Source organism: Nothobranchius furzeri, chromosome 17 (genome assembly GCF_043380555.1).
Source record: "Nothobranchius furzeri strain GRZ-AD chromosome 17, NfurGRZ-RIMD1, whole genome shotgun sequence".
NCBI lineage: Eukaryota > Metazoa > Chordata > Actinopteri > Cyprinodontiformes > Nothobranchiidae > Nothobranchius > Nothobranchius furzeri.
Window position 1 is genome coordinate 43,261,079 of NC_091757.1, and position 20,877 is coordinate 43,281,955.

The following is a 20,877-nucleotide window of genomic DNA, read 5'->3' on the forward strand; positions in this document are numbered from 1 at the left end:
TTACTCGTTTCCGTTTAGGGCGGTCCCATATGAAAACTTATAGTCGCTTTGTATAATCCTGTATAAAAAAATATAACTTGTATTTATTTTAATAAAGATTTGAATCAAATAATCAATCAACTATATTAATAGTTAATAGTAATACATTTTTGTTTTTGTATTTAAACGAGTTTTCAACTGAGAGTTTTTTTGGGCCTTTTTTTATACAGGCTTATCTACGAACACCCTTTTACCCCGAGTTTCAGTGTGACCTCTACTGCAGTTGAAAATACTTGGAAGCGGAGGTTGAATCCATTCAATTTTCTGACGATGTAGCCCCTCTTTATACATATACAGGGACAGCTTTTGCAAGGAACACGTTCGTTTTGTGCACAACAATCCCACGAAGGGCGTGGGTGGTCCTCGTCGCTCTGTTTCCGCGTAGGGGTGTTGTGTGTTGCTGGGGTAGAATCCGGTTTAGCAGCACTGCATCAACATGGTGAGTGATAAAGAGAGTGCCTGTGTTGTTCCTTTTAGCACAACAAACTGTCAGATTTACGATTGAAATTTGATAATCTATGTTAATTTAAGCCTGTTGTAATTAATAAAAACGGATGTACGATGGCTTTGGCGAATAGCATGTAGCATGTGGTGATTGAAGTGTAGCAGGTGATTGACAAGGATGAGACGTAAGAGTGGGGCAAATAGAGGGATTGCTGGATAAATGCACAGAAACCCAATATATAATGTTATCCAGGAGCTCTGGGAAAACAACTCAGCAGTCCTTGGATAAATTAGCAACACAAGCTTTACAGAAAGACCCCATTGATTTAGAAGTTCTTCTAAGCAGATCTGAGATCTATTATATAGGGAGAAGTGATAAGAGCATTGCAAAGACCCGTTTCTTTCTGCTGCTTTTTACACACATCGTGTCCATATATTTAAGATATGTCACCCATCAACAAGTTCCTGTAGATATTCTATGAATATTAAGCTTATGTTTAATGTTGGACCACTGTTGATTTGTTCCACATTGTTTTATAATATCAGCCAGAGTTGCAACAAATGAGTATTTATTTTTAGTTAACTAAAAGGTCAGTTTCTTCTTTTTTTATTTTATTTGGGTCATCAGTGATTATTTCAACCATTGCCTGCTTCCTGTGGGTGCACCTGGGCTCTATAGCACAGGTCTGACCTCACCTGCTCAAGTCTGTCTACCTGTGAATGTCACCCTGATTATAACTTTCACCAGCAAGTTAAATTGATGACCAGTGAAACAAATGGTGTTGGTTTTTCAGTTTTTATTCTGTGGTTTTGTTTTTTTTTTCCCTCAAGAAGCTTTACCCCTGTCAATGTTGATATGTTTTGTACAAAGGTTAGTTTTGAATCCAAACAATATGCTATTGCTTCAGGGCATGTTTAGGCTTCAGATCAATGATGTAGAGAGCTCTGTAACCAGAAGGGACTAGTTTTTTATTCATTTATTTTTTTGTTTTGACCTTTATTCTTGTTTTTATTATAACAGTTTGTAACCTAAATTTTACCTAGATCAGTTGCTTTAAGAACTCAGTCATTTGCCAACAACAAAAGTCATGCTTGTGCTATTATTGTTGCAGAAATAGGACACTTAAAAGTGGACATCCATCATGTAGACTTTGATTTTATTTTCATAATAATGACTTCCTCTTAACTTGAATAATGTGCAAACTGTTGCGTTATCTACGGTAGTGTAAAATTTACTACTTTTACATTTTTACGCTTCGCTTCCGTGCTTCATCCGTAAGAGCGGGGGTGGGGTGAGGGGGTATTTGTAGCTGTGGCTGAGTCAATGCAAGAGAAACACTGTCTTACAAAAATATATTTATTATTGTTGAATTTTTTTTTAAACATAGCCATCCCTTTAAGTTTCGCTGGAGCAGTTTGCAGCCAAATGTGAAGCTTCTGGGATGAGAATCAGCTTCTCCAAATCTGAGACCATGGTCTTGAGTTGGAAAAGGGTAGAATACCTTCTCCAGGTCAGGGATGAGATCCTGCCCCAAGTGGAGGAGTTTAAGTTTCTTGGGGGTCTTGTTCATGCGTGAGAGATTGATGGATTGGTACTGTGATGTTGGCATTATACTGGTCTGTCACGGTGAAGTTCTTGATTTACCGGTCAATCTACGTTCCAGACCTCACCTATGGTCATGAGTAGGGCTGGGCAAATCAATTATTTGTTTAATCGATTAATCTAGCGATTATTTTTTGATGCATTGATTAATCAAGTGATTAATTTGTCAATTTAATTAGATTTTGATTAGATTCAACGATTGATTATTTTCCCATTATTTGACTTGTATAGCAGTTTGATTATTACTAATTTATGTATCTCAATGAAATAAATGCAAATTTCTTCATTTGAACACATTTTAATGAAAAAAATTCTAAAATAAAGTTGTTGTAATAGTAGTACAATCTCATGATAAAATTTAACAAAAAAATTAAATGTTCTGCAAACTATTCATATAAATCGTCCCGCAGCGCTCCTCCGGGAGAGCGGGGGTGGGGTGGGGGGTTGCACACGTTCCGCTGCTGTTTCTCACCAGTATTAGCTGATGGAGGGCTCTAGTTTTGTTGTGCCGTTCGTGTCAGCGGACATGGTCGGGGAAGGGGGGCGGAACATGACGCTTAGCCTGGCAGGTGGCCAAGCAAAGCCTGGCAGGCCGCCAGGCTTATAAAGCGCTGGGGGAAACCCTGGTAATCGATTACGTCGCCGCGTCGTCCCAGCCCTAGTCATAAGCTTTTGGTAGTGACCGAATAAATGAGAATGCGGACACAAGCGGTCGAAATGAGTTTTCTCCGCAGGATGTCAGGGATCTCCCTCAGAGGTAGGGTGAGAAGCGTGGCCATCTAGGAGGGGCTCGTAGTAGATCCGCTGCTCCTTCACATCTGGACACTCTAGTTGAGGTGGCTCGGGTGAGGTTTTTCGGGCACGTCCAACTAGAATGAGACTAGGGCTGGGCGATATGACGATTTTAGACCGTTTTACGATCTACTTATCTGACGGTCTGTCATTTTTGAGAGACCTTTTTATCACGATTCACAGCTCTGCTGTTGAAATTCTGTCTCTGAATGAAAAGGGAACTTACCTCCGGCGAATGGCACGCCTTTGTTTGACCCTTAACCAATCAGAGTGAGTCATGGTAATATATTAGTGCCCCGCTTGTTTTCACCTGTGTGTGAACAAACATGGCTTCGGTCGCGGCTGAGAGTGACAACGAGGTTTTTGTTCCGAAGAGGAACGCCTCGTCCATTATATGGAACTGGTTTGGTTTTTCACCAGATGACAAAGAGCAGCGAAACGCCATTTGCAAGGAGAGCGTCAAGGCAAGTGATGGCAACACCACAAACTTGTTTAATCACTTGAAAAGAAGGCATCCCAAACAATACAATGAGAGACAGCTGACAGCTAAAGCTAAAAAGCCTGCGGCTACAGCGGCTAGTGCTTCTTCCAGGCAGCAAACTCTAACAGAAACACAAAATTCACTCCCTACTACAGAGACAGCAGACGATGGAACAGCGTGACCGATGCAGTGACGTACCACTTGGTTAAAGATTTGTGTCCTGTGCGAACAGTAGGAGTGGGATTTAAGAAAATGATAAAAACATTGGATCTGCGCTACGAGTTTTCCAGCCACAAGTATTTTTCGAACACAGCCATTCCACGCATGTACGCTGAATGCAAAGTGAGCGTTGCAGAAAATATTCAGAATGCGCAGTTATTTGCTACCACAAGCGATCTCTGGTCCTGCCGCACATCAGAGCCGTATTTGAGCTTAACTATCCACTACATGAGCAACTGGGAGCTACATAGTATTTTGAACAAGTTAATGTTTGCACAATACGTTTGCAATTGACATGTTTGCACTTTAAATATGTTTACAATTTTAATTTATGTTAAGTTACTTGAAAAATGAGAAAAACTGATTTTTGTAATTGTTTCTCTCAGGGCTTTTATCATCTCTGGTGTGAGTTTCAAATATAAGTGTGTTAGCACTGTGTTGATTATCCCTTATATGAATAAATGTTTATTTATTCAATGTTTCTCTTCTTTAATACGCAATTGAAGTTATGCTATTCATGGATAAAAAATCGTGATAAAATCGAAATTGTGATAAAATATTGGGAAAAATCGTGATATTCTATTTTTGCCATATCGCCCAGCCCTAAATGAGACCCAAGGGAAGGCTCAAGACACGCTGGAGGAACTATGTGTCTCGGCTGGCCAAGAAACGTCTTGGGATTCCCCAGGAGGAGCTGGCCCAAGTGGCCGGGTAGAGAGAAGTCTGGGCCTCTCTGCTTAGACTGATGCCCCCATGACCCGACTCTGGATAAGTGGCTGAAAATGGTTGGATGGATTTTTTGAGCGCTGAATCTGCCGCTTAGCAATTTAACTTAAATTTGTTTGATTCCAAACACCAGACAACCCGCTGGTGCGTTCCCAACTGTAGGTCTTGTGGTAAAAATACATAAATAATGCATCGAAACATTTGGATCTAAAAGCAGCGATAAACAGCTTTCACACTTCAGCAATCATTTGGTCACACGGGCTGCATGGTGGCGCAGTTGTTATCACTGTTGCCTCGCAGCAAGAAGGTTGCAGGTTCGAAACTCGGCTGTGGCCTTTCTGCGTGGAGTTGCATGCCCTCCCCATGCATGCGTGGGTTTCCTCCGGGTACTCCGGTTTCCTCTACAGATCACAACATGCCCTACAAGTTAAAAATTGTACGTCGCTTTGGATAAAAGCATCTGCCAAATAAATTAACATAAACCATTATCTTGTATTCAAGGCCACTAACGTTAACCTCTTCCTCACAAATGCGCCTTCTCCTTTGGATTGTGTTTTAGCCAATAGGTGGCGCTGTTCTTTAGCTTTGACTTTTACACGCAGATGATTTCAGGCTATTCAACTATTCCTTGAGGAAATGTAGCTACTTCTTCCTGGTTGCAAAGGATGAGGGCGGACAGTAACAGGACTTAATCTGTATTTGAATTATTTTATTTGTAAAGAGTGACCCGTGTCGAAATAAAGTTAATATTTTTATCAAATTGCAGTTACAGGCTTTTAGTGCTCACTTTAAAACTTATTAAGGATGAATAAACTCAAGAATAATTAGGATGAATAAACGATTGATCAGGATGTTTCACAGCTTCAAAGTTGAGGTGTGTTAACACTAAGGGTTGGTGGTTATCACTGCAGCGCCCACTCCCCACCCCCTGCTAATTCCATTTGGTTTCTATATGGAGGGGGTCAAGCAGACTGGGCAAGATAAGAGAGAACATGCTGGGTCAATTTCCCCAAGTCCTGACATCCTTCTGGGTTCCCCGTAGAGCATGGTCAGCATCCACCAAAGTGAGACAGTGTACTTCTGACCTATATAGCATGACCATTACTCTGGTGGAGAAATGTCTGTAGTCAGAGAGGTTGGGTTCAACCACACATTCCATTTAAGTGATTATGATTGGCAAATAAGTAACACGGTCTCCCTGTGTGACTTCAGTAGATGTATTGACTCCATTTTTCTGGAGCTTACCCCTCGCAGGTCGACACTAGGGATCCTCTGACCCTTACAAGATCTAGGTCTACTGAACAGGTCTAAAAGGACTTTAAACCATCCCATTAAAATATTATGTCTGTTAGTCATTTCCTCACAGCTTAATTTGTCCTTTTTTATGAAAAGATGTGATTGCCAAAAAGAAGCCAACAGTTTTGAGCCCATGGTGAGAGGATAAAAGCACAGCTTGATGGGAATGATTTTGGCCTCTTAAGCCTCAGTCAATATTGATCCAAGTGGCCTGGCTGCAGACGGAGCTCTTTAGGTTGTTCGATGTTCAGCGAAACCATGTCTGACCTGTGGTTCAAAAAAGATGTTGCTTAATTTTTCTTGTGGGACTTTACTGAGACCCCTTGTCCTTCGTATTTAAAGAATAATGGTATTTTTACAACTACCTTTGTTGTAGGAACATAAATTATTTATTTAGGGACTTAAAAAACTGCTTATCAACTATTTAGGGAATATTTTGTTTTTACTTATTTTCATCTTTTTGTTTGCTGTTTTTGTTCGTTAAATAAGAGAGATAACAGTTTTTATAAAAAATACCAATTTGCAGTAGGGATGTGATAAACATTTAACATACTTGTAATAGGGATGCATGTTGACAAAAATTTCTTTAACCGGCTATTGACACCCCTTAACGATTAATAGCCGGTTAACCAGAAACCAACACACACACACACACCTGAAGTACACCAACATTTGCACTAGGGCTGGGGGTAAACGATTATTTTTAAAACGATTATTCTGATGATTATTTTATCGAATTGTCGACTATTCTAATAACTATTTAGAAAATTAATCTAATGATTATTTTTCTATTGCACAATTAACAAAAACCAGAAAATCTCAAATAAATTCCTCAAAAAAATTGATTAATTTTTACTGTAAGAGAATAAACACTACAGGCCTTCCATTTTGTATAACACTGCTTTTATTGTGTTGCGGTTGGTTATGTTCTGGTGACGTGTAGAACTTGGGAGTGCAGGCTGCTGCCTGAGAGGTGGTTGGAGACGGAGTGTCTCCATGCTGCTTTGTTTTGGTCACTTATGAGCGTGAGGCGAGTGGTGTTACGACTCTTCCTGGGGAGTTTGGCTCGTGTGCAAAAAGGAAGGGACAATAACGGGATTTAAAAGTTAAAATGATGATCAGGTTTATTTACAACAACAAAAATCATAAATCTTTCCATCCACAGGTTGGGAATAATAAAACTAATTCTGCCTGTGGGGAATTAAAACAAAGTACAAATAAGTAGGGATGTCCCACTGGGCAAAGATTACAGGGTTCTGGACCAAAATAAGGATCTCCAAAAGTCCAAACTCTAAACTGGGTGGTTAAACCAAACTCAGGTGATATTTTACACTAAACCGAAAACCCACAACACTCTAAATGTAATAAAAGGGAGATCTGTAGGGCTGTAGCGAAGCCTCGACGACGTCGGCGGCTCGATTCTAAAAATTTGTCGACGTCAGATCCGGAAGTCGACGCACCGCGCCCACTTGTTGCATCCCCAGGAGTTTGTAAATAGAGGAGGAATCTGCCTGTTTTTCCTCTAGTTCGCCCTCTTCTCCACCTTCACTAACATCTCCGCCAAATACCGAAGACCCGGAACAGTCGAGCCGTCGACGTCATCGAGGCTTCGCTACAGCTCTACCGGCCGGTTTGTGGTTCTCCCCTCCACGCAGCTCGGCGCATCTCTGTCCAGTATATATGTCGATGGTGAAAACGAAGCAATACAAGTGATGATGCTGCAGGATTTCAAAATGTTATCCTTCCCAGCAGCAGCACTGCAGGTGCTCTCCATGTCCAAAATGTGCATAAGCAAGGCCCTTAGTCAACTTAAAGTTGCACACATTTTTCCACTAAGTTTTCTTTCATAAATCCCAAAGTTTCCGTGGAAAGTTGCTTATGCAGTTTTCCGACCCCGTTTTGAGCGTAAGCAAGCTTTCATGATGGCGCCTGTGATTTTGGCCTGCCGTCTACTCTTCCTGCTTATTTTGTTGTTTTTTCTGTTCCCAAGCTGTCTGCTGGTGGTTTCTAGTTCAAATATTACCTATGATCGACTCACCCTTCTGGATCTTCGTCAGGCATTGAGTTCCGTAGATCTCCGAGGCAGTAGGTTTGGGAAAACTTTCATCCCTCTGTTTGCTGCGTTCCCGGCATTCCTCCTCCGCCCACAGTCTCCAGCGTGGCTGCGAAGGAGACATCGCAGATGGGGCAAGCGAGGGGGGCACCAAGCAAGTCTTAGGGCCACTTCTGCATTCCAGCCTTGGAGATCGGACCCGCTGCGGCTTTTGGATCATCCATGGAGTCCCTCATCCTTCTCTTCCAGGGACATCGGCGAGTGGATTCCAGTCTGTGTGGGCCGGCGCGTGGGGCGTGTCCGGAGGCGGTGGCGTGGTGACAGTGTTAACTCTGCTAACCTGAGCTACCCAATGCTGGACTATGCTGCCCCGTCCTTCCAATCAATCTGCTCGGAGCTCGCACCACTCCTTAGGGTTGCTCTCCAGAATGTACGTTCAATTGGAAATAAAACAGCCATTTTAAAGGATTATTTTGTCGATCACAAGCTAAACCTGTTCTGCATGACGGAGTCCTGGGTTGCGCCTTGTGAGTCGGCTGCTCTCTCTGAACTTTGTCCTTCGGACTGTTCAGTGCTCAATGTGCCTAGACTTTCCGGTCGTGGTGGGGGCCTACTAAATTTGTTTGATTCTACCCTCCATCTGAAACAACTCTCGGCCTCTGTGACTCCTAGTAGCTTTGAATTATCACTTTTTGAGCTGGATTTTAGCTCCCCAGTGCTGTTCTTACTTTGTTGCCGCCCACCAAAGTACAATTCTAACTTTTTTAATGAATCTTCTGACATCTTAGCAGAGTTTCTTCCGAAATGTGATAGAGTGATTATCCTTGGCGATTTTAATATTCACATTTGTTGTCCTGCAAGGCCTTTGGTGAGGGAGTTCATGGACATTTTGGACTCTTTTGGCCCCAGCAACTGGTTAAGGAGTCTACCCATGATCGCTCTCACATCCTGGACTTAGTTTTATCTATTGGAATTTCAGTTTCTGATCTTTCAGTGAACCCATTTTTTTTTCACATCATTTTCCAATTTTTTTCAGTATTTGTGATTTGACACCTTCCACTGTAAGATATCAAGCACGTCATTACATCAGGTGTATTTCGCCATCTACTCTCACTCTGTTATCATCTGGTCTGGCGGATGGCTTTTCAACCATTTTACACAGGTCTAAATGCATGGAAGTAGATGATATGGTGACCACCTTCAATACTGTGTGCTCGGCTGCTCTTAGCTCTGCTGCTCCTCTTAAAAGCCAGAGAAAAAAGTTTGTTTCTGATCCCTGGCTTAATGACAACACTCGAGCTCTTCAACGCCAGTGTAGATCTCATGAACGCAAATGGAAAAAGGACAATTTAGAAATTTCCTTACAAATTTTGAAAGATTCTCTATTTTTGTATCAGAAAGTGGTGAGAACCGCCAGGAATAACTTCTTTAGTAATATAATCACACCACATCTTGATGATCAACGTAAACTATTTAGTACCATTAATTAGGTTCTCTCTTTAAAAGATGCAACTACACCCTCAGTGCCAACGACGTCCCTTTGTACCGAGTTTATGAAGTCTTTTCAGCTTAAAATTCAGAATATTAGGTCAAGCATCTTGCCATTGGGTCAGCTCACCATTGAGGAACCAGTCTGTCTAAGTCAATTTTCTAATTTTACACTGTTGTCTCTTCATGATCTGGAGGAGCTGGTCAGGTCCATGAAACCCTCTGCTTCTCCAGAGGACCCCCTCCCACCAAAATTACTAGTTGGCACTCTTCCTGTGCTGGCGCCATTTATTTTGGAAATCGTCAACAACAGCATTTCGACTGGAGTGTTTCCAACCACCTTTAAGAATGCAGTTGTACACCCTTTACTGAAAAAAACTGGCCTGGATCATACTGATTTTTCTAATTATCGTCCGATTTCCAAACTCTCGTTTTTATCCAAGATTATTGAGAAACTAGTTCACACTCAACTTTCCAGTTACTTATGAGATCATAGCCTCCTCGATCACTTTCAGTCTGGCTTTAGACCTCATCACAGCACAGAAACTGCATATCTTCGTGTATTAAATGATTTCCTGGTGGCAACTGATTCTGGTTCCCATGTCCTTCTGTTACTCCTGGATCTCTCTGCTGCCTTCGACACAGTGGACCATGACATCCTACTTAGGAGGTTGGAGAGGAGGTTGGGGGTAACAGGGATCCCACTTCATTGGTTCAGATCATATTTGTCAGATAGACAATTTAGTGTTCACATTGACAGCTTTTCCTCTCCATCTACTTCACTTCACTGGGGTGTGCCTCAGGGTTCGATTCTAGGGCCACTCCTATTCTCGATTTACTTATTGCCATTGGGGATGATTCTGACAAACCCTGGAGTAAGTTATCACCTTTACGCGGACGATTGCCAGATTTATCTGGCTTTAAGTAAACCTGACTCAACACGCCTCCTTGTCGACTTTATTACTGCACTTAAAGGCTGGCTGTCGGAGAACTTCCTTTGCCTTAACGAAAACAAGACCGATGCCATTCTTTTTAATCCAATAAATCCAATGCATGCACCTGGTGACTTCCCTCTACCGTTTTTAAATCTTAAATCCTGTGTATCCAGTCTGGGAGTGAAACTTGATTCTGATCTGTTAATGAGTTCACAGATTAACTCTACAGTCCGGTCCTGCTTTTTTCAACTACGTTGCATCTCACGCATAAAGTCAATAGTCAAACGACCTCAGCTGGAGTCTGTTGTTCACGCCTTTGTAACCACACGTTTAGACTATGCCAACTCACTTCTTGTTGGTGTCAGCATCTCAACAATCGAGCATCTACAGAGAGTACAAAATGCGGCGGCTAGGTTCCTGACAAACATCTCGAGACGCTGTCACATTTCACCTGACCTTGCACGCTTGCACTGGCTGCCTGTTAAATACCGCATCCAATTTAAGGTTTTGACCTTTGTCTACAACATTCTGAATGGTCAAGCCCCGGCTTATCTTTCAGAACTGATAAATTCTTATGCTCCAACCAGAAACCTGAGATCTGCAGATCATTTGCTTTTGTGCGTCCTGAAAATGAGGTATATATCTCGTGGAGAGCAGGCCTCTGCGTTCACTGCTCCTAAACTCTGGAATACTCTCCCCCTTAGTGTTCAACAGGCCCCAGAACTGGGTCGATTTAAGTCGGTACTGAAGGCCTTCTTCTATCATTTAGCTTTTATTCAGTGATCTAGCTTTTAGTGATTTAAGTTTTACTGTGACTCTGTATTTTATTGTTGTATGTTTCTTTTACAATTTTTTAGATTTTACCTCTTACCTCCTATTTGACTTATCTGTTTTTATCTTGGGGTTTGTCCTTTTTACTGTACAGCACTTTGGTCAGCTGTCATGCAGTTTTTAAATGTGCTATATAAATAAACATGGTATGTATTGTATGGTATGATAAATGAAGCCCCTGATTTATGGTGGTTCTTTCCTCCTGTGGGAAGTTTGCTGAACTTACAGCCCGTTTCCCTCAGTTTTCTCCGTGTCTGGTTCGATGATGTCACTTTCGTGAAGCGCATCTGTAGTCCTGGACTTATTTTCAAACAAAACCTAAAATCTGTTTCCCTCGTTTGAAAGTAAGCACTTTCTCGGTATAAAAATGTATAAATAAGGAAGTAGATGGGCTTGACTTAGGTTCCCTATTGCACCCAGTGCAGCAGAAGGACTTGAAGCAGTTAACTGGGAAAACCTAGTTTACCCGGTTAAAACATTAACAGCAATTAACTGGTTAACTATGTGTGTCCCTAACATGCTAGCAATAGCATGCATAATTGTTATTTAAACACATATTTTCCTCAAGAATGTGTTATTTAAACACATATTTTCCCCACAGGGTGTGATTGGTGTGCAGCTGGTGGTTACCATGGTAATGGCCAGTGTAATTCAGAAAATTTTACCTCATTATTCCTTTTCAAGATGGCTACTGTGCAGTGGCAGGTAACACTTGATTTTGTGTCCTCCTTATGCTCTTCTGTCATTACTTTTGTTTAAATTAACATTTTTGTTGCTTTGTTGATAGTCTGCGGTGGTATCAGCCTCCTACGGAGGATGAGTTGAGGAACTTGGCTGGGAAACAGAAAGGCCCGAAGAGGAAAGACAGGTAAGATTTTTTTCTTTTTTAGGTGGAAAATTCAGAAACAGAGAAAAAGGTTGATGTATTTGGATCCACTTTGAAATCAAAGTTACCAAGTCACCTTTTGTTCTCTGTGTTGCTGTGTGTGTGCTTGAAGTTTGAAACAGTTTCTTTGTGTTTTTGTTTCCAGAAAGTACAATGGTCACACTGACAATAAACCGCTGACGGTTCCAAAGGACATAGACTTACAGCTGGAGACCAAGTGCATCACAGAAGTTGACACTTTAGGTATTTATCCTAAATAAAAAGTCCCTAATGCACATGTGTCAGACACAAGGCCATTTTTATGTATATCAAAAATATATTAAAACTGACCCGCTGGCCCATTTTACCGCAAAGACTACAACTCCCATGATGCTTTGCGGCGTTAGCGCGGAGCCGAAGCGCCCCCTGCTTTGTGTTTTTTCCAGCGTCTGCTGCCGGTGTCTCTGCAGCTCCGCTGTCTCGGACAAACTAAACACTCCTCTCACTCACCGCCGAGTTTTCTCAGCTATTTGCCGACGTTGAAGCCCAGAAAAGAAGATTTTAACCGCTCAGTAATGTGTTCACGACTGAAAGAGAAAGTTTTCCAACTAACTTCCAGACAGAGCTGACATAACTCCAGCGAGCAGCGACACGCTCAAATCAGCATGACTCTGTGGCTGCTGTAGTTTTTATTTTTCCTCCCCGACACACAACAAAGTGGTCAAGCTGCTCAGACGCTGTCCATGTTCAGCACAAACCTGTGTGAGCACCTGTTGTCATCTAATGTTGTCATTATTATGATGAAGATGAACAAACAACAGGAGTCTCCTCCTCAGCTCAGGCAGGTATCTGGCTGGAACAGGTGAGCATCACAGTAAATAAGTGGAGCAAACTGAGCTTTAAATATTTGGTTTTATGCTCTTTTTCTGCTCCAAAACATGAAAGTTAACAGGTGAGATATTGCATTTTCATTTAAGATAAAATTATATTTTTATTTTGTTGTTGGCCCGTGAGAAAAGATTTAACCTACAGTAAAACAGGAAGTGGAAAGGCTGCAGATAGATGAACAGAATAGAAAATCCCTTCATTGTTCCTCAGTGTGAAAAGCTAGATGTCACAGCAGCGATGACACTTATTACAGGACAAAAAAAGGAAAATAAAAATAAGAAAAATGAATAAACAACAAGAAAACATAAATCCTAAATAGATTTTAAAAATGCTGAATATACCACAAGTAATGAATACCACTGATGTGTTTTATTTAAAATTGACTTGCTCGTGTGTAATTTGGTTATTCCACATTCAGTGTTAATGCAAAAATAAGTTTGTTTCCTAATTAAAAAGTTCAAAATTGCATATAAAGAAAATGTGCAAATTTGCCTTCACTTTTTCAAAAAATATTAAGTTCGGCCCGCGACTTCGTCCCAGATTTTCATTTCAGCCCAGTGTGTGTTTGATTTTTACACCCCTGCTCTAATGGTTTAATGTTTTTGTACACACTGTTTCTTTTAGCATTCTTTATATCTGAGCGTTCTGTTCTTTTGCCCTCAGCGCTCTACTACTTCCCAGAGTTCCAGTGGCTGGTGGACTTTACTGTTGCAGCCAGTGCAGTCTATGTGATAACAGAGCTTTACTACAGTGTGGCTCAGCCCTCAGGAGAGATGAACATCAGTGTGGTCTGGTGCCTGCTTGTACTCGCCTTTGTTATGTATCCTTTACATCTTGAGTGCCCTTTTTTTCTCTCTCTTTTGTTCGATTTTCCATTATAAACCGCCCTTTAAATTGCTAACATATGGTGTATTGGTACTTCATGTGCCTATGGAGATTTCTCCTGCACCCTCTGTGTATTCATACATTTCAGTTACTTTTATGCTGAGGTTCAAATGCAGAGAGATAATTTGTTTTTGTCTAACGGAGCTCAAATCATGTCAGTCTGTGTGCATGAAGCAGTGATGGCAAGAGGCAATCTCACCATTGCATTTATCTTCCAGCTGTTATTTTGTAATGCTGAATGATGATTAAATAATATACATTGTCCTTGCCACTGCCCAGAGGATCAATCTTTCCAGTTTTAATGCTTGGACCTGGATCACCGTGGTCAGACGGGGTGTTATTTTCTGCCAGTGTGGCAGATTGGAGCCCAATTTTCACTCCCCCAACTGACCGATTTGCTTGATGGGAAGGACAGGCTGGGAAACTGATAAAATGGGACTATAAAGATAAGCTATGTCAGTTCAATATATGTGTTAATGGAAAGCTTGATTTCTGTTTTCCCATTACTGCGCTGATGACATGCTGAATACTCTTACTCTGGAGATCAGCTCTACTGCCCCATTCACCTTTTGTGATATCAAAGGAACACTGGGGTTCTTTAAGTGTTGGAACTCATGGAAATTAGCTCATATTTCTTCTCTAGCTTTCCTCTGATGGTTGATTTTGTCTGGTAAATGGGCATCTGTGGCTATGACTTTTGGTTTTCTAAAGTAATTTGCTGGATTTGAAGAAGAAAACAGTTCCGCTCAGATTCACCCATTAGGTCAGCGCACATCTCAAAGATATTTCCTTGACTTTGTTCCCTCAGTAAGACACTTTACTCTCTAACTGCCTACTACTTCAGGCTGGAGGAGGGAGGCGCACGGTCACTCTGCATTACTTTTGCTTTCTTCTTTTTCGTCAAAGCCATGGCCATCCTTATCGTCACTGAAAACTACCTAGAGTTTGGTCTGGAGACAGGTCTGTGTTTCATGATCCTTCAGCCCCATCACACTGATCTGGAAACAGCTACTTCTTTACTCCCGGTTGCCTTGAGTCACTTGTGCACGTTGTACTTTTAGGTTTCGCAAACTTTTCTGACAGCGCTCAACAGTTTCTGGACTACCAGGGCTTAGAGTCACAGTAAGTGTGTTTATTGATACTTGGCATGGTTGCTATAGTTGAGGGGATTAAGTGCTACAAAGAAAATAAATGTAAAAATCTGTTCCTGATAGTTTTTATTTGATCTTACTTATTTGATCTTTTTTTTCTACATTCGTCTTAATTTAAATGAACTGTCCATGGTGCTGAACTATCAAACACAATGTTGGTAACTGGTTAGGTTCCCAACATCCTCAGCAACTCTTGTTTGTGACCAAACTCCAATTTAGGCTCCAGTCTAGTGCTATATAAATAAACTTTAATTGTGTAATAATAATAATTTGTCCTAATGTATTTTCTCTTTCTTTGTCAGGGGCCCCATATCAAAACTGACATTCAAGCTAATTCTGGCGCTGCTCTGCTCTCTGATTGGAACATTTCTAACTTTCCCTGGCCTGAGACTGGCCCAGATGCACCTAGACGCACTTAATTTAACCACATCTAAATTTACACAGTGAGTATTTAGCCGTATTATTCTCTTCCTGTTCATTATCGCATTTAAATAAGTGTTATTGTCTTTCTTAGCTTTAGCTTAGCTGCTAAAGCTGCTGCAACAAATTAAGAAGACAAGTTGGCTTGAACGTTTCTTTTTTCATGCCACTTAAAGTGACGGCGTGTATTTTCCCTGGGGGGCAGTACATACCTAAATAATTGCAAGTAAACAGTATTTTTGTGTTTGAGTAAGATCTTAAGAATGGATGGCCATTAGGGTCAAAAATCCCTGAGAGCGCAGTTTTCGAACAAGTACTTCGTCGGATTGTTCAACCTCCAGTAAAAGGACAAGAACATCAGACTGCTTTTCATCACTGGAAATGAGTGAAGAGGTAATTGTGTAAAACAGAAAATGTTTATGAATGATGGAAGTTTCAAAACCTCTTGTTACAAATCACTAAATGTGTTTTTGTCCTCACGGGCTTCCGTAGAAGGAAGCATTGTGTCTAATATGGCGTCGCCCGGACGTAGACCTGCACCTAATGGATTTTAGACCAGATTCTTATGGTTTTATTTCATGAAACTACCAATATTTTTCCACAACCAGGCATCATTGACTTCATTTTCAACAACATTTCAATGGGTATTTCCACACTTAAGCTATATTGTGGAGGAAATTATTCCCAGCAGTAGCTCAGGAGGTAGAGCGGGTTGTCCAGTAATCAGAAGGTTGCAGGTTCGATCCCAGCTCCCTCCAAAGAATTCTGCTGTTGTGTCCTTGGGCAAGACACCTAACCTACCTTGCCTGCTGGCGGTGGTTGTAGGGACCGGTGGTGCTGGTGTTCGGCAGGCCTCGCCTCTGTAAGTGCGTCCCAGGGCTACTGTGGCTACATCGTAGCTCATCACCAGTGTGTGAATGGGTGAATGACCCTTGGGTGGTTGTATAACCCTAAGAAGGCACAATACAAATACAGGCCATTTACCGTCACCCTGATGATGATGATGATCATGGCGGTGATGACATAAGATTTCGAGGTTATCCACATTTGATTTTCTCTAGGCCTTAAAATATAATCTGCTAAAACTGGCCACCAGAAAAGTGTTCAGGTATGAAAATCTACCATCTCTGACAGTCAGGAAGGGAAGCGTGCTAAAGTTCTACTTGTCTTTAGACTTTCCTGGGTATGTCAGGCACGAGAGGAGACCTACACATAGAAATCCTCAATTTGGTCATATTTCTATTTCTGAACTCACTGGGTGGCATGTCTCTGGCCAAGATAGGGAGGTGCCAAGCAGGGAGCACATTGCATACACATAATCCACTTTGGCATAGCAAACTCTTCAAAATGGCTTCCTTTTCCATTTCCTCTCATAAATGCCCTGAGGCCAGTCACTAGCAGAGATTATCTCCATGCTCCTCCTAAGATGCACCTAAGTTGTATTCTCAGCCGTCATGGGGACGGCTGCGTTGATAAAATGAGTTTGGTGGCTGCAAATTTTAAAAAGTACATGAATTTAGTGAGGTGGTCTTTTTTTTTTTTTTGTTAAACTGGATTATAAAGAATGATGATGACTCTGAGGAGGAATTTTAGCTTATTTATCTTTTATCTTCTTTCTTTACTTACTTTGTAGAACTCTGCTTCATATCAACTTCCTGTCCCCCCTCATCATCCTCCTGTTGTGGGTGACACCGATTACCAAGGACTATATAATGAACCCTTCTCTGGGAAAGGACAGCGTTCCATTGTGAGTAAAATGTCCATTCTCTGCTTAAGTATTTACTGTTGTTTGAAATCTCCTAATGAATCTTGATAGATAAGATCAAACACTTTTTGTAAAGTTCATGTTAATTTTAATCTCTTTCTTTTGTTTGTAGCGCGGTAGCTTTAGAAGCTTTATTCATTACACCTGTTTGTATTTCATGTTCAAATGTAATAAAAGTACACAAAAAATCCCAATTTCTCTAGAAAAAGGCGAAAGTGATTTATATCTGTGTTGGAATCGATATTACTAGATGTTAAGTGATGGAAAAACAAGTTGGAAGGAAATCATTTACTGTGGAGCGTCAGGATAAGCAGCTCATAGATGAGGTGACATATTTAAAAGAATTAAATGTATCTTATTAATTTTAAGGTGGTATATTTGACTTGTTGTTTCAAGTTTGTGACACATCTAACTCCCCCCCCCTTTGACACTGACTGTTATACCATTAAGGTCAAACCTGATTAGGTTTAATTTCATGTTACAATACCCTCCTTTCACCTTTTATACCTCAATTTCACCCTCTCTTGCCTTTTCCTCTAAGCTGTTTGTGGCTGTTCTCGTCGTCTCCTTCGTCTTTTCTTTTCTGTGTCAGGGTCTCTCCTTACCATCCTGATGATACTTGCGCGGCGTGCTGGGTCCATGGACCAGAAAAAAAAACTGTCATCCTTTTTCATTTCTCCTCCTCTCATTCCTGCATTTCCATTATTCCCAGGATGACTGAGCAGACGTACGATACTTTGAGGTTGTGGGTTATTATACTGATGTGTATGCTTCGGCTCGCCATGATGCGACATCAGCTGCAGGCCTACCTCAACCTGGCTCAGAAAAGTGTGGACCAGATGAAGAAGGAGGCAGGACGCATCAGTATTGTTGACCTGCAGAAGATGGTGACTATGAATTTGTTTCTTTGCATTAAAACAAGAGTTTCTGAAATGAGGCAGACATTGATTTTAAATGGTTTAGATAATTATTTCTATGCCGCCAGCGTAAATGTTTATTTAGTCTTTAAACCTGGGCTTTCCACTGGAATGCGTGAGTGGCATGTAACATAATAGACACGTTTTACCCGTGAGTTCAGCGAAGCATCCATTCCCACCAGGAGCGGCGTTTCACACACAAATTGGCAGCAAAAGCGTTCCCTGCAGCTGGTCCCGCAAGGTCACAAAATCCTGGAAAATTGCAAGACCACACGTGATTTCAACAGTTCACGTGATAACAAGCGAGGAGAAAGATGGCAGCGTGTACCCAAAAAGGTTTGTGGTTCATTTTCTGTTACTTTTAACTCGGCTACAGAGGCTTTTTTCTGACTAGTTAAAGAGCAACTCACCCCCCTACTAAAGTTTTACTCCACCAACTTCCTGCTTGAAAAACGCACTGAAAGGGGGCGTCGCCTGGCGGACCGATAGTGTGGCACTGACAGTGACTGACAGCTTCCCACTTCTAACTCCACAGCAGCTCAGTGATTTTCCATCAGAGAAATGAGCCGTTAACAAACACACACACACACCACTCGGACAGAGAAACTGCAGCAAGCTTTCTAGTCTGGAGGATTTCTCTCCACCTCCTTCACCAGAGGAAGGAAAGGAAGAAAGAGTTTTTGTGGAGGAGGCGAGAGGCTTTGAGTCTTATAATTTTGTATTGGCTCACGAGTTGCTGTGGCAACCGGTGCCGAGCCAGCTGGAGGCATGGCCGAGACTCGGCTGCGGTCCAGGGCAGCACAGCCACTTCACAAATATTGGATGACGGCACAAATCAGTTTTGAGCCAATAGTGGTGGCTGATTCTAATTCAGATGTAGTGCAGAGGTTTAACCTGAAGGGGGCGCTACTCTGTCAGTTTTAATGAACTTTAATAAAACTGTAAATCTGCGCGTGTCTTATTTTGAAAGTTTCTAGATGATATCCTGTTTGGCTCAATCTGAGCTGCTGAGTTTGACACACTTTGGAAGCTTAGCATGCAAAATACCACACAAAACAACGTGACCCGACACTTCCGAGATGCATCTATAACGTGCCATTTCACGGCTGTCGACCATCGACCGAATTGGCGAGTGATTTGTGTAGGTAGCCATCTTGCAGCGCCACTATTGCTGCAGTGACACATGTCAATGATTCATTCATTATTCTGTCATTGTAAACTGACCCTCTAGTGACACCATCATTAATACGTGGATTGGTTTTGTTAGACAGTAGCCTCCAGTGATGAAGGTATATTGAATGAATACTAACATTAATTTATTAATTAATCAGTTGTTTTAGTGATAAACAGAAAATATTAATAGAGAGATAACAGACTGTACCGTTAAACACTGTGCATGTGGCTTACGTGTGCAGAGGTTAACAAGCTAACCGTGACATTTAATCATGGACACTGGGCAGGCTGTGTGACACAAAAATCAGATATTCAAGAATACTTTATGGAATGGCTGGCGTATGATGACCAATCAGCAACTACAGGTCTCTGATAGAGGGTCAAAATTACTTGAGCTCAGTATAGGTCGGGCATATTTTACTCTGCCAGGTTGTTGTGTGGCTGCGTGGCAGGCAGACAGAGCTGCTGCGGCCACATCGCAGCATTCCAGTACAAAGTGAAGGCTGTCAGGCAGGGTCTGACTGGCAGGTCCTGCACACACCACTGGATCTTGCATAAGATTCTTTTCCAAATCTGGAGTTTTCTGCTGTATTTGGAGCAGCTGATGACTGCACACGTCCTCCCAGCCTTCCTAGACATGTTCACGAAATAAACAACTTCCACTTCTTACTGATTATTTTCAAACACCTGCTTCACACACAGCGCCTACAGCTGTGTGATTGGGAACTCACCGCAGTAATGGTGGTGGCTCCACTTCCGGTTCTTTCTCCGAATCAGTCTTTAACATCGGCTATTACCTATTTGTACTACCGCTCAGGGACGTTTTGTTGTGCTTGCGCGTCTGGTGGAAAGCCGGGGTCAGGGATAATGTGATTAAAGCTAGAAACAAACTTAGTTTCCTTATGAAGAGTGTGTGTGTGTGTGTGTGTGTGTGTGTGTGTGTGTGTGTGTGTGTGTGTGTGTGTGTGTGTGTGTGCGTGCGTGTGCGTGCGTGCGTGCGTGTGTGTGTGTGTGTGTGTATGTGTGTGTGCGTGCGCGCGCGTGTGTGTGTATGTGAGAGTGCGTGCGCGCGCGCGTGTGTGAGTGTGCGTCCGCACTCGTGTGTGTATGTATGTGTGTGTGTGTGTGCGTGCGCACTGACAACCATCTGATCATTTTATTTAGGTTGCACATGTGTTTTACTACTCGTGTGTAGTTGCGCTACAGTATGTGGCACCACTGGTGATGTTGCTTCACACAACTTTGCTGCTGAAAACTTTAGGTGAGTTCATTTTCACGTAGCCTGTTTACCGTTTGGAGGATTTGTTGATAACATCAAGTAATTTCTGTCTTTTTCTTAATTTTTTTTTAACAACAGGTGGTCACTTCTGGTTGGTCTATCCTCAAGAGGACCTGCCGTGCACCCACGACATGAAGTCTGATTCTTTGATGGAAGCAGAACCATTAGGACTCACCAGTCCAGCTTCAGTGGTAGAAACAGGAGCCCGGGCGCCGGTAGCCCAAATCTCAATGGCTCTCGGGGGTCTGAGGACAGTTTTCAGCCCCCTATTGTTCCGGGGCCTCTTCTCCTTCTTCACTTGGTGGATTGCGGGATGTCTCTTCTCCACCTCCCTCTTTGGCCTCTTCTATCATCAGTATCTAATGGCAGCGTAACATCAGCAACCCAAGAGGGGCATCCGCTCCCCCACAGAGCTACTGTGGTCACCAAGAACTAAGTGGGGGAACTTTGCTTCTGCTCCAGAGCTCCACCCTTCCTCCTCCCTGTTTCTGACCACCTCTGAATGACTGATCATATCATCAGAGCTCTCTGTTTCCTTTCAGGGCTTCCTCCACAGACGACTGTGAGCTTCTGTTATTTCTACAAACGTGATTTCTCTCATTTGAGCGAGCAGAGGTTCAAAATGTA

General features: G+C 42.1%; 1 protein-coding gene across 1 annotated transcript; it reads left to right on the top strand.

The window, feature by feature from the left end:
* Positions 1-266: 266 nt before the first annotated feature.
* On the top strand, positions 267-20,810 carry tmem161b (transmembrane protein 161B). The gene is made up of 12 exons (XM_015972483.3): positions 267-478; positions 11,509-11,612; positions 11,695-11,775; positions 11,939-12,036; positions 13,324-13,480; positions 14,354-14,505; positions 14,607-14,667; positions 14,999-15,139; positions 16,750-16,863; positions 17,594-17,768; positions 20,136-20,232; positions 20,329-20,810. The coding sequence occupies exons 1-12, from the start codon at positions 476-478 to the stop codon at positions 20,622-20,624; spliced, it is 1,479 nt and encodes a 492-aa protein (XP_015827969.1). The 5' UTR covers positions 267-475; the 3' UTR covers positions 20,625-20,810.
* Positions 20,811-20,877: the final 67 nt, after the last annotated feature.